We start from the raw sequence: 14,804 nt of genomic DNA, 5'->3' as shown, positions 1-14,804 counted from the left end.
TGTCTATGAGAGCTGATTTTAAATTACTTTTGAAACGAAACTTCAACACACTCTACAAATACAACTTTATCATGGCATACAGCAGTGTTACAATTCTGAGTCCTTCTGGGCATTCAGTGTGTTTAAGGTATAAGAAAACCTGAGACAGTTAGTAGGCATTTTTGGGGACCATTGATGCCAAAAGGCAAAACATGTCCTGAAAAAACATTTCACTTTGCAGTCCTAACTAAAATTACTGAGAGATGCTCATAAGAAAGAAGCATGCTGCTACTTACCCACAAGCTAAGAGAATTATTTGTGGGGTATTTATAAAAGTATTCAAAGTTACTTTACAAACTATTCAACTTCTACTTTATTTTGAAAATACAGAAACCATTTAAAAACTGGCTTATTTGTGCTTTAAAGACAAATGATGTTTGAAATTTTAGTTCTGGCACTCAGACTAGGAACTAAAAATGTACTAGGTTTACAATCAAATCACCACCTGACTGTCCAAGAACAGCAATTCACTTTTCCTTTTTATGAAAATACACAAAAAACTTTATCACATTAAGAATGGATGTGCAGAGAAAGTCACTTGATGATATAAAGATATGCGTGAAGACTTACAAATAGCTATGAACTTATGTTTAGTTGCAAAGATATAACTACTTAGTTTCAAATCCAAATGAATCTAAAAATGAAAGTAATAGTAAGAACTATTCAAATATTAGGCTAATTAATTAATTGAGACATATGTTTGCCAGCTAACCTTTCAGAAGGGTTAATATGCTACTTAACATTCTATCTGAATTTAATAACATTTTAAAAAGCACAAACATTTACATATTTAAGTGGATTCTAAATTTCATTTACCAGACATGCTTTTCATACCTGCCTTGCAATATTGACACATTCCTGAGTCTGTTTAGGCCCAGAATTCAGAAATTGCAAATCTAGCCTTAGAGTAGCAATATAATCAATGTTATGCTGAGATACCTACAAAGACTAAGGATATCCAGGTCAGCAATTGTGAAATGTTTTAAATAAGCTTTTTTTAATTGTCTTGTAATAACCTGGGCCCCCCTCTCTACCTTCTGAGACTTACTTTGTCTGTAGCTACCTTAGTTTCTCTCACTTGTACATCTACTTCCATGTTTTATTTTCCCCCTGCAGCCAAACTATCCATGTTATTTCATCTGCATGCACCTGTTTTAAGCCTTTGCACCACTGGCACCAGAAAACTGGCTTAGGCTCCCAACAGTCTGTTCCCTACCTCCAGACTGCAGATTTTAACAAGATTTTTTTGCACAGCACTTATCCCAGTGCTCTGAAATTCACTGCGGGTATACAGCATTCCTCCACAAATCTCTTCAGTCTTCCTCTCCAGTTGCTTCTCTCTTCTCTCTGCAGCACTGTATCCCACGGCCTGGCATCACAAGCTGCCCAAGAGAAGTGCAGCCCGGGCCCAGAGGATGGTGGGGCTGCCCTGGCCCTTGGCTCCATCTCACTGCAGAGCTGGAGAGTGGTCCCCCACCTGCTCTCCAAATGACATCACATATATGAGGACAAGCCACTTGAACCATAATCTTTGGCTGTGTTCCCAAATGCTCAGAGGGCTTTTAATGTGGTTGTATAAGAGAAGAATGCTTTATGAGTGAGGAGAAGAGAGTAGGGAGAGAGCAGGGGAGGGTGAGCCAAGACACAGAGAAAGGAGGAAAAGAAAGAGTGAATTTTTCTGAGGTTCCATTCACAGGAATGTTTCCCTGAGAAACACAGACCTAATTACAACAGGGTTTTATTTAGTGTAATGTTACCAAGCTTCAGCTCTACTAGTAAGGCAACTACACAGAGACACTGATTGCTTATCAGACCCTTTCACAATTACATTTCCAAAAAATAAATACTTATGTAATTGTATGAGACAGACAGTTCTGATTTCTTAAACAGACATACTTAAAAAATGTAAATGCAAAAAGAGGAAACAAGAAACCATTGCGAGACAAATTTAACACAATTGGGGAGAAAAAAAAACTAGCAAAAGCTTGTTCCTTATTTACATCTTCATAGGGTGGAAATTTTGCCATTAATTACCAGAAAAATGAGATGTGGCTCATTAAAATACAGCAGGTGATCAGTATCCTTAGTTTGCAGAAGTTGTTCAGTACTTGAAAGGCATGGATGCATAAAAATATGACCTATGCTTAAAGAGCTGAGGTCTGGAAGGAACAGAAAGTCAGGACAGAGGCACATGAACCAAATAAGGACTGAGAAAATGGGTTGGTGAAGATCAAGGCTGAAGTGCACTAACAAGCTTGGCAGACAGATCATGATGAACACAGGATGCTTATTCACATAACACTTGGCTCATGCCAAACTATTAGTTCCTCCCTTCCACAAACACTAAATTTTCTCCTAAGAAGTTCTTACGTCTAAAAAGAAATGTTTTGAAAATGAAACTGTGTGTATAAGTTTCAGTTAGGGTAAAAAGATTATTTACATAAAGCTGTACTTTTTGAAAGTTCAAGGAAAAACAAGCTGTAAAAATAAAACCCATGAAATGACTTTTCAAAACTGTTAGAGTAATCCCAACCTCCTTTAAAATACTTTGTGATAATCTTAACCTAGTATTATTTTAGCAATAATACTTTAAAAATACTGTGTAAATGGAGAACATTAAATAAATACATAGCACAAGACACAAATTTATCCCTGTTTAATCCTGTTGTTTGGAAAGTAAATCAAATTCAACAGTGATAAGTCTTAACAAATCAGGACTTATGGAAACAATTAATAAAAATTATCAAATCTATAAATTGCTTTCTTTCACAGCTTATATGCAACTAACTTGCCAGATCTCTGGATATTCCCTGATTAAATCATACATGTGCCTAACTTCCAAACAGATTTTATAAACCTGGTAAGCATTTTTGAGTGGTAGAAGTTACCCTTCTTTGTGGGCTATCTGCAAAGGCCTGGGGTTTTCCTGTAACTTTTGTGAGCAGAGTTCTGATGTCTTGTCCTGGGTAGTATTTTTGGCTCTTGTGCAGAAAAAATAAAAAGTATATCTTCTATGTCTGTGTACAGTTTCTCTTTTGGTAGTGCCTTGTGAGAAATATAAGGGGTCCCACACTACCATACCCTTGTACAGTGGAGCAGGAAACATTCCCCCAGTGCCCTCCCCACAGCCCGTGCCAGAGGTGACATGAGGGTGGGTGCCTGAGAACTCCGCTGACTCCTGCACAGACCTGCAGCTTCCCGGTCATGGACAACACATCCAGGCCTGGGGGCTGGAGCGGCTGTGACAATGCGGTGATTTTGGAGCTTTCTGGAGCATTTTGTCTTTAATTTCTAATAAAGTGAACCACCAAAGGAGTATCACATGAGGAATTTGTGGTGCATAGTGGCAGATGCTTTATTCATTGCTTATAAAATGTGCTGCCGGTAAATGTTTCATTAAATGTTCATTTGTGTTAAACAAGAAATTCTAAAGACACAACAACTATGAAAGAGGAAGAGAGAACATGGACACAACAGGCTTGGAAAAAACCATCTACAGAATAGGGAATGGCATGATAACCAAAGGTAAGTACTGATACCACACCAAAGTCTTGCTGTGAAACTCTTTCAGGAATACTATTGGAGCATGTTGTTGGCCTGAAGTGGATCTCAGGATATTGCACTCTGCTTCTAGATATGCTAGTCAGGTTCAGGTTCTTTTAGAGGAGTCACTGACACTTTCCAGCATTAGTTTCTCTCTTTATCTTCATTAACAATAATTATATTTTTCTCCTGTAACTTTGTTAGTCTTTCTGTTTCACACTGTGTAAAGTAAAAGAAAAAAATTAATAGAAAATACAGCAGTGTTAAGTGATCATCTAATTCAATCTCCTTCTCTGAGTGAAGATTAAATAGATCTATGGACTTTGAGATCATACAGCCTTAAATGCCTGCAGTGGTAGAGACAATGTCTCCAGAAAAACAATTCTAGTGTTTATTTATACCAGCCATATGAATACATTTCCTAGAGTCTGACATGAATCTCCTCTAATCTACTTTAATGTTATTATTCCTTTTTCTTTTTCAAAGATAAGTGTGAAAATGGGTGGTAGCTTTCACCTCTTGCAACAACCTTAAAAAATCGATCTGCCTCTGGCACGTTTTCTTTCTGGACACAAAAGACTTTCCTCTCTGACAATATTTTCTGGATCCATGGTGACCAACAGTGCTCTCCCATGGCACCTCTGCAAAAAAAATCTCTGAAATATGCCAAATTGTAATTCAGCTGAGCTTTACAACTGTGGCACACTTTCCAATCCCTCCTTTGGATCAGTAATGGAAACATGGAAGAGTACCAGATACAGGATGGATCCTATGGAGCTCTCTATTCAATACATTACATTCTCATTTTGACAGGGTCCTGATGAATGACAAGAATTCTCTGGATGCAGGTATCCTACCAGTTCTGTAACTGCCCTTAGTGAGTCACTAGTGGTGAGGATTGGTCAGAGCATGAGAAAAAAAAGGTGCAAAAACACTTCCCAGAAGCCTTTTTCCATATTATTGTTGGTCCATTTAATAACCATATAAACACTCCTCATTCTACTAGTGCACTTTCACAATGATTACTTATTCTTCATGTCTCCAGCTAGTGCCATTTTGCTCTGTGCTTTGGTCCTTCTGATTTTATTTCTGATCCTTATATTACTGTTTTACACTTACCTGCAGTAAATTGACAGAAATAATTCTTAGTTGCCATTTTATTTCAACTTTACATCAAGCTCATGATGTAAGTCCCACTAGTTTCTCACTGCATTTACCTGCATTTCTCTAGGAGGATACAGAAGAGCAAGGGAACCAAAAAGATGTATGGAAAACAAGCACAATAAAATAAGCTCAAAAAAGGGACTGACTCACTCTACATTAAGGAGAAAGGAAATGAGAAAAGGAATATTTAGCTACAAAGGAGACAGGAATGAAAACTCAAACATCATCATGTATGTTATTTCCACACATCCCAAATATATCTCATCACTGCGTTCATTAATTTAATTACAGTACTTACATGTGAGTGACTTTGCTTAAACTGTTGAAGGAATGGGCCTCCAGACTGTGAAGTGTTTCATCTATAGAGATGTAACTAAACACCAGCAAACAGAAAAATAAACAGGTCTCAGACACTGGGAAGCCATGCCCATCATGCCACTTCATTTTTTATCTCATTATTTTTCTCACCCAGCTATGATGACACTGCCAGACACATGAACAGGGTCTGAAGGATACACTTTTAAAATCCTTTTAAGGGTCTTGATCTTGACTGATGCTTTAGATTCACACTATACTGCAGAACACAGTCAAACCAAAACACCAGAGCAGTGCTAATAAGCAGCAAAAGTGGACACCAGTATTTCACAGTTCAGCATCATATTTCTTCCCTTTTCCCCACTGAAGATCACCTTGGAGTTCTCTAAGGTGAATCTAAGCCTCAGGTAAATTGGCATATTTCTCTATACTAAAGAATTAAAAAAAGGAAGGAAAGAAACAAAGATAACCTTTGGGACATCGCTGTAAAAACTGTTGCAATTTCTCTGGAAAGAGACAAGTCATCAGGGCAACTGGTACTTTGATACTGCTGAGTAAAACGTGCTGTAACATGAATTTAGAGAGAAACTCTAGCCATACAATGAGTGTCATAAAGGAGTAAGGTGGCTCAGAAAGAAAACCGGACAAGAAATATTTATTTGTACACAGTTCAGAGTGAGTATCATTTGCACTGCTGGTGATCCATGGAATGTGATGAGAAAACAGTCTCTCCACTATCATTAGAATTATAATACTGCAAATACTATATACTATACTATTACTAACACTATATTATCAAAGACTTTGAAGTGTGAATAAAGTTGTAATACAACTAACTAGAGCTGATTGTCAGTGTAACTGATCTATTGCTTTTTAGTTTAAATTACCTGATTCTGTATTTCAAAATACCTCTTAGCTTTAAAATGTATTAATACTGGAATAGGATTTAAGTGATCTATCACTGTATTTTATTTACTTTTCTAATAGTATTTTATATCATATTTCTAATTGGTATCTATTTCTTTAAAAAGTAATTCCTTATAAATTTTTATAATTATGGGTAAAATATTTAGGTACTACATTTTGATACTCTTGATCAAAATTGATTAATGCAGTTTTTAATATTTTGCATGGTTACACAAACCCTGAGCAACGTGATAACTATTTTAAGTGCACAAAATTAAAATGAGTAGATGAGTCATAGATGTCAATTTTAGATGTCAATAAAAAAAAATAATAAAAAGATTGTGTCACGTGGCTTTCCTCCTTGTTAATCAGCAGACCTCCAAAGACCTAGAGTCATATATAATTTAAAAAATATCTGTTATTTTACATTAATTGCAATTGGGTTGTGTTCCTTAAACAAAAGAGAGAAGATTTGTAACATTCCATTTTCCCCAATGATAGTATAAGGAGTGGTAACAGTAAAGAATAAATTAAAATAAAATAAGTTAAATTAAAATCATTTAACCCAGGAAGGCTTTCTAATACAATCAATTATAAATCAGATTACTAATTTTTGTCCTTTCCAGACTGGAGCTAAAAGCACATTACCTGAATTAATTTTAACTCATCAAGCATGAAATCTATTTTGTATTGGTCACTTTGGAGATGTATTCAACTGTCTTTGAAAAGAAAGACAAGTAACAAGTAGAGATTGCCTGACTATCAGATTCTCTTTCTAGAGTAATATTGCTTTTCCAAAGCTGCCTCTTCCAAAATGAAGGAAGATAACAAAAGAGGAATACAATAAAGAAAATATGTCCAGTCTGTGTGTCTGTAATTGAGTGTTGCAGAGTTAGATATTTATGTGAAATGTTTTAATTTTGTTTTCCTGTAAGTAATAATGTCTGTTTCCCAGGAAATTGGAGTTTCAGTCTTAAAAGAAAATGAATTATTCCACTTTAAAAGACCCTACGTTTTAATGCACCAAAAGATACATTGTATTAATAACATATTATTAAATTTTTTTCCTTTATGTAGCAAATTGATATATAAAAATCAGTTTGACAGAAAATGAAATTAAAAACAGATAATGAGCTAAGATTGTATCCTCCTGTAAAAGCTAGGAAGTAGGAGAGTACTTTCTGCGTGCTCCATGATCACAGGTGCTTTTCTCCCATGTATGAGAAGAGCCAGAGAAGATGATTCCTCCTCCCCTCTCTCACCCCTGCAGCCATTATGTACTTTCCCACCATGCTTCATGTCACATTTTTACTATATGCTGTCTGGCTGGGACCCATTTGAGGTATAGTTTTATGTCTTAAAATTGTGGTACACAGTGGGAAGGAAATGGCTTACTTTCTTCATGTGTTGACCTTTGCCCTTCTACTTTACAAGCATATGTATTTGTGTAAATTAATTAAACCACACCACCACTGATGACAGGAAAATGAGTAGTTTTATTTGCTTTAGTGTCATCTAGATAAACACCCAAACCTCCACACAAACACACTCAAAATCTTGTCTGAGGTGGGAATGTCAAACAGAAGTTTGTATTAATAGTGTATAAACATTTACTTCCATGTGCTCAGAGTGCCTCAAGAATCGCTGGGCTCTGCCTAATGAACAGATAACACAACACATTAAATGGAAGAAATAAAAATCATAGCAATCATAACTGGAAGGAGTTGCATCAGAAAAAAGGAAAGCATGTTTAAACTGCCATTTTGAAGGCAAGCTACAATTCAGCATCTCCTCTCCCTACTGGCTCTGTTTAATTTGCAGGATTTCAGAATGCCTTCAACACTCATCATGAATGCACCAAATGCACAGTTTCAGAGGAAGTCTGTCTGCAGATAACACTTTAATCACCGCTGCCCACTCAGAAAGCCTGAGAGCACAGGATCAGATCAACACTTGGCAGCAGCCACAAAGCCCTCTCCCAGCCCTTATTTTCTTCCTTCTCCTTTCCACCTCTCTTTGCTTTTTTTCCAACCTCAGCACCCCCTGTATTGCTGCCCACCAACTGGCCCTGTTGTCCTCTGCTGCTGTTGGAGACCAGCTTGGTAACACATGGGGCACTTCAGGAGAGGACAACCAGGAGCAGGTAGGGCAATGGAAACTGAGCTGAGGCTGTGCTGTATCAGCTGGCACTGGAGAGCACGGGAGGTGCAGAAACATGCTAGGTGAGGGGAGCTGAGTGGTGGCACTGGCTATGGGACAGCAGTGTGCACAGGGTGGGAAAGGCAGTGTTGCACAGGAAAGTGGTGCACAGGAATCGTGCTTTACGTGGGGCTGCTGGCAGAGGGCACTCTGGGATGCTCCTTTGTGTAGAGCTGTGGAGAAAACACTTCAAGGAGCTACAGACCAGGTGTTTGTGAGGTACTCATGAATGTGACCCCAAAGCATCATGCTAAACCCAGGAAAAATGTTTCTTATCCTTGACCTTAAAAATACTGAATGTTCAGTATGTCCCTAAGTCGGCAGAAAACAGCAGGTGAAGTCATTTTACCAAGATTTAGTGTATTTGCATGATTAACAGTGGAAACCAGAAATTTCTTTTGCATTTGAATATCCTATAAAACTCTTTTATTCAGTGACGCCTTTCTGACAGCAATTAGCTTTGCAATTAAGCATGTAATTAAAATGCTTTTCCTTTCATTCATGTGGAAAAGCAGCATGGGGAAAAAATTCTCTACTTCTGGCTATCAAGAATACATAGACATGCATTAATTTAAGAGAAATTGTAGCTCTAAAATTTTTGTTTAAATAAGGTTCATAAAGAGAACAACTAAATTTTCTACTCAGTACAGATAAAAAATCCGTGTTTATTTGTGCAAATCATATAGTAGAAACCATATAGCAAAATGAACTGCTGTATTTGGAACAGTAAACACAGTATATATTCCCCTGTTGACACTTCAGAATATTTTCTAGATGAAATTGCAAAACCAGGAATGATCTGGAAATTTTCATTACACAGTTTCATTGCACGGAAATTATAGGCTGGGAGAGGCAAATGAGACGTGGTACATTAAAGGCCAAGACATACACATAAGAGTTGCAGTTAAAATACAGGTACTGATTCCTTAACCTGAAGTTTATATCAAGAAGGTGGGAGTTCATGTTTTGTGGTAGTAGTAATGCTATAAAAAATATCCAGATGGGCATTGACAGTATTCAAATTTAAACTGCCAGTTGGAGTTTTTGGAGCCAAAGAAGAGCTGACACCCTTTTATATTGAATAAACTATTCTAAACTATTCTATTGAATAAACTGTTCTAAACTAAGTTTATCCTTTCTATATACGATACCATACATCATGTGAGGGATATTTCTCCCTCTCCAAAAAAACCCCAAACAATACACCATCTATCTGATTAAACTGAGATGGTAAATGAGGCTGCAGATATTCAAGAACAATTACTTAAAACGATTATAGAAAGTCTTTAATTCAGTATATCTGGATGAAGCTATAAAATATAATAGGCAGACCATGTTCCCCCAAAGTCCTTTTTCATGAATTCTTAGATGGTAATCCTCAGCTAGTGAGTCAAAGCTCATATAGAATTGAGACTTGCAAGGAACATCAAGGGCAAGAAGAAGAATTCCTATTGCTACATTAGTAATAAAAAGCTGAACAAGAAAAATTGGGGCTGTTGCTGAATGAGGTGGTTTATTTAGTTAACAGTGGCCACAGATAAAGCTGAGCACCAGATTGATAAAGCCCTAAGCATTCTGATTGGATCATATGAGCAGATTATGGACTAGAGGCCTCCTGAAGTCCCTTCTAAATTACACAGCTCTGATTCTAGGGAGTGAATTGTGAGGTGGCAGAGAAATTCACTGCATCAGTCATGCACAAGATCACAGATTATGGGCCAGTGACAAAGAACAGACAAATGTGGGACAAATTTTTGTCAAGACTGCTGACATCAACGAGCAGTACAGTGCAAGGGCAGCTGTTGAGGAATCCATTCAGTGCAGGTAGCTTGGTTTGCAGCTGCAGTGGGAGCTGCAGGTTCAGCTCTGGGTGGGAGGAGCCTGAAGCAAGGGGCCATGAACTGCTGACCTTTTGCATAACAAAGGACCCAGGGACCTGTGGCCCAGCCAGGTGAGGGAAACACTCAGAGACACAGCAGGAGTCAACGACCACAGACATTGGGGCACTTAAATTGTAAGGGTGTAAAAGCCCAGAGATTCCTTTGTTCAGGGTCCCTGCTTGGAGGCACCAAGCTTGGGCTATTTTGTTATTTAGTTATTGAATCAAGATTAAACTATTGAAAGATCTGGACATCTGAGACTCTGCTATGGGAAATGGTCGGTCGAGCTGGTAATGGTGTGAACATGACTGTCAGAGTGGCTCCTGGATGGTCGGACAGCCAAGTTTCCTTAACATAACCACCTTCAATAGGACAAATGTTGATGTGAGGCAAATAGATAGAGGATGCTGGTTCTGCTTTCATGGACTCTATCCATGCATATGTTTGCACACAAAGGAAGTGACACAATGGAAGTCTCTCTCATATCACACAAATATTAATGCTTTGGTGAAAGTCCATCTCTGGTCTAGAAATGCCCCTGGTCTCCAGTGAGATGTGCTACAATCATGCTGGCAGCTGGAAACAAATTTTTAGCTAGGACCAGGAATTGAATATGTTAATTTGTTATGAGTGAAATGATTTCCTGTAATTTGCTAACTAAAACAAAGTTTTATAGCTTTATTTATCACATCGACTTCAATAAAGGAGGAGTGGTCTTGTTCACAAATGCTTAGAATGCCTTTCTATTGATGGTTCAGGTTATAAACAATAGGATTATTACCTGCGGTTCTAAAATGTAAGTGGTGAGGATGCAAAGGTACAAGAATATTTTCATTTCATAAGTTTTTATACACAAAGACAGAATTTTGGAGAAGGAGAGTGATTTCTAATAAAAATTTTAAAGAATAGTATCAGAAACAGAACAGAACTTACATCCTAGAGATGTTGGGGAGATTGGAAAAAGCATCTCTTGGAATTGTTCTTAGATGAGTCTCCATAAACCTCCTAGAGAAATAAAAGTTTGGCAGTTAATTTCCTTTGGTAAGTACAATTTAACATTAAAAAGTCCTACACAGCTTCAGCTCTACTCCAATATTTTTGGTTCTTATCTTGCCTTTTCCCAGTGTTGCCATCTTTGCCTCATTTCTATTCCTGTTCCATTATGTGGCTTGCTTTGTTTGGTGTGCTTCATCAATCTAAATTACAGCTTTCTGCATCATCCCTCCCAAGAACTTAGCAGTCAGTGGTGATGATGGACCTTTCAAGGTCCACAGCATGACCAGCAAAACATATTTGCCCATTGAAGTAAATGAAGTATTAAGAGAATAAGCATTCTCTTCATCATTTCAGGCTCCACAAAGATATCCTATCCCTCATTCTGAGCAAGAAATTCAGGTATATCAGCCAAAATTGAATTAGAGCAATTACATACTATCTCCACAGAATTCTCTATTTTCTTTGTAATTAATACTACATTCTTCTTCCAGACCTCTGATGGGAGGTGGCATGTACCTTACCCATCTGCAGGAGATTTCAGAAAAACCCACAATATTTAAGGGAGATACTTATCAACAGCCAAGCTCTTAAAAGAATCTCTAGCAGACTCACTCCTCTAAACACAAAAAGAGGAAATGCTTTGGAAAATCAGCCTACGATGTCTGTTAAACTTGCAGTTACAACTTGTTGTTGTTAATCCTTGGTTTTCCAATAGAGTTTGGGAACACACTTACAGAATTTCTCGTCAATTAACAATTTGAAGAATAATCAAGAACAAATGATAAACCTTTCCCCTAGTTGCTGTTTAACAACAGTTAAAGAGAAAAGAAATAAACAAATTAGTATGATTTCCTGATTCTGTTTAATTTCTGATTACCATAATTGTATTTGATTTACATGGACAAATATATTATCATCTTGAGATTTATCAAGGTTCTGGAACTTGCATACAAGAAATAAAACTGTAGAAATAGAGTTTAATAATAACAATATCTGTAGAAAATCTTAACAGTTTTATCTTGAATTAAAAGTATAAATTAAGAGAATGTACATTCTTATAATCCCAAGGGAAGAATCTACGTCCCAAGTGTACCTTCTCCACTCCATATACTTGTTGCAAGTATGAGTAAAGACTTCTACTTTTCCAACAGTGGGTTGATGTTTCTCCTGACTCCAACCAAGCCCTCTCTCCAACCAAGCCCCTGACCGGTGGCATGTCAATTTGTCCAGAGCTTATTGCTTATTCCCCTGTACCCATAGCATTGTGACACCCATACCAGTGCTCTCTCATCTTTCTCCCTCCTCCACTTCACACACTACTTCCTTCCATTATCATAATCCTAGAAAAAATATTTGTAGAAAACCTCTGTATAGTCCAGCACAGCCTGCTGATTTTGTGGTTCTGTGTCAACATCTGTCTGTATTTCCAGGCCTTTGAGGAAGCTGACAGTAATTACTGTGGAAGTTCTGGTTTCAGCCAGGTTTTAACAGGTCTTAAAGTAAAATAGTGAGAATGAGGGACCTTGATGGGCTGGAGAAGTGGGCCAACTGGAACCTTACACAGTTCACCAAGCAGAAAGGGCAAAGTCCTGCACGTGGGGAGGACTAACTCCAGGGTTCAACACTGTTGGGAGGAAACAGATGGAAAGCAGCTTTGCAGAAAAAAACCTGGGGTCCTGGTGGACACCAAGTGGAACGTCAGTCAGCAATGTGCCCCTGCTGCAAATAAGTCTAATGGTAACCCGGGTGCATTAGGAGGAGAAAGCAGTCTTAAGGCTTCCACCTTAGACTGTTAGAACTCAAAAGCCAAGAAAAATATCGTTTAAGTCACTTTGGACTATCCAAGCTCACTTTTAATCCCTCTTATATACCTCTGGTCCTCTGTTCACCAAAAAAATGCTGATCCACACATTGTTACTTTCAATCCCCAATCATTACATTGCTTAACTTACCACTTACAAATAATTCCATTTTCTAGAAAGTGAAGAATTTAAACATCATCCTAGGTCTCTTCTTGACCTCCTGCTCTTATGTCAGACAATCATCCCACTCCATGAATGAGTGGAGTCAGACCCGTCATTCATGAGCTACGTTAAATGAGCTCCCATTAATCTTGAAATCTTACATTAATCTTGAAATTTACACATCCTGTCAGATAAGCCTGGAAATTCTGGATAAATAAGGAAGCAAAAAGCACCTAGTAGGCCATGCCAGTGTCGAGAGGACATTATCTTTTAACAGGAACTAGAGGCAAATATGTGAAAAATCCATGTGAAACCAGTATTTTCCTCACACATAAATTGTTTCACATTTTCTATATTCAGAAATATATAAATATATGTCTAACCTTACAGACATTATTTTAACATCCACAGCAGTATCAGCGATATTACTTCAGTAAGATATATTAGGAAAGTAAATATATATTTTTTGTAGTTGTCTCTTCATTTTAAAAGAATTTTTAAATGCACATCTACAAAACACAATAAGTAAATACAGACCACCTAAAGAATTTCAGATTGAAATTACATGATTTATAATTTGAATAATGTCAACAAAAGCTATATGTATTTTAATGAACTATTCTCCACCAATACAGGGGGGGAAATTTACCATAAGTCAATATGAAACAGAGTTTGTCAATTTGAAACAAAGTAAAAAATTTTACATCCTAATTTCTTTTTTCTGAGAAAATTATAACAAGCAATGACCTTACAGCTTTTATATAGGAGAAATAAACATGACAGCAAAGTAATGGCTAGGTAAAGAGCTGTTGACACATTTGTTTCTAGGTTTTTATATCCAATTAAATCCAACACACACAACAAAAATATATTTTTTAAATTATTCTGAAATAAATGTGTTGTAGTCTTTCAGTGGTGCAAAAATAGCTACGAAAAGACGTTTCACACAGTGAAATTCATGCTGAGCTTACCAGAAGATGATTACCAGCCACCTAGTGTCCAATGCTAGTATTACCAATGTGGTAAGAATGAGGGAAAGATTCACACAGCAAAGGAACTCTGAAAGTAGGGAATCACTTCTGAATATGCAAGAAGACTATATAGCTGCTTTCCTACAATTAACTATCAGTCCAACAGAATAACATAAAGTATCTCTTAAAACTGGCCCAGCCTAAGAAATTAAATAATAGATGCTTTCAAAATGAAAGTGTACAGGTCAGTGTTTGGGACAATTAGGTACTGAAAGGAAGTTCTTACTGCTAATGTATCCTCTTCCTACAAATTGAGGTACACATGGACACTTTCAGACTGACAGGCAAGAATTCAGGTTGGTTACTTGCTGATTTATAGCAAACAGTAAACACCAATCCACAACGTTGGAGCTTATCCTTGCTCAATTTGTGATCACCCACTGCTTATGACTGGATTTGAAAAACACCAATCCACAATGTTGGAGCTTATCCTTACTCAGTTCGTGATCACCCACTGCTTATGACTGGATTTGAGTCAAAAAAGATGACTTTATAGGAAGGAATGATCCCATCCTCAGTCAGTTTTCAGATGACACCAAGCTGGGCAGGAATGTTGATCTGCTGAAGACAGGAAGGCTCTATAGAGGGTCCTGTACAGGCTGGATTGATGGGCTGAGGCCAATTGTATGAGGTTCAACAAAGCAAAGTGCCAGGTCCTTCACTTGGGTCAAAACAACCCCATACACTACTCCAGGTTGGGAGAAGAGCGGCTGGAAAGTGGTCCAGTGGAAAAGGAGCTGGGGGTGCTGGTCAACAGCAGCTGAACA

General features: G+C 37.5%; 1 protein-coding gene across 3 annotated transcripts in view; it reads right to left on the bottom strand.

Moving 5' to 3' along the window:
- The window catches only part of TSHR (thyroid stimulating hormone receptor), a 58,812-nt gene that overhangs the window by 29,363 nt on the left and 14,645 nt on the right, over positions 1-14,804 (bottom strand). The window contains exons 2-3 of one of the 3 annotated variants that reach the window (XM_069018016.1): positions 10,980-11,051; positions 5,045-5,119 (exon numbers count right to left, since the gene is read on the bottom strand). The exons of 1 other annotated variant lie outside the window; for it this stretch is intronic. In XM_069018016.1, the coding sequence (XP_068874117.1) occupies positions 5,045-5,119; positions 10,980-11,051 (147 nt within the window). The remainder of the gene's footprint in view (positions 1-5,044; positions 5,120-10,979; positions 11,052-14,804) is intronic. One more of the 3 variants, XM_069018017.1, reaches the window with a different exon arrangement.

Source organism: Aphelocoma coerulescens, chromosome 5, assembly GCF_041296385.1.
Source record: "Aphelocoma coerulescens isolate FSJ_1873_10779 chromosome 5, UR_Acoe_1.0, whole genome shotgun sequence".
NCBI lineage: Eukaryota > Metazoa > Chordata > Aves > Passeriformes > Corvidae > Aphelocoma > Aphelocoma coerulescens.
This window is presented reverse-complemented; position numbering and strand designations above follow the sequence as displayed.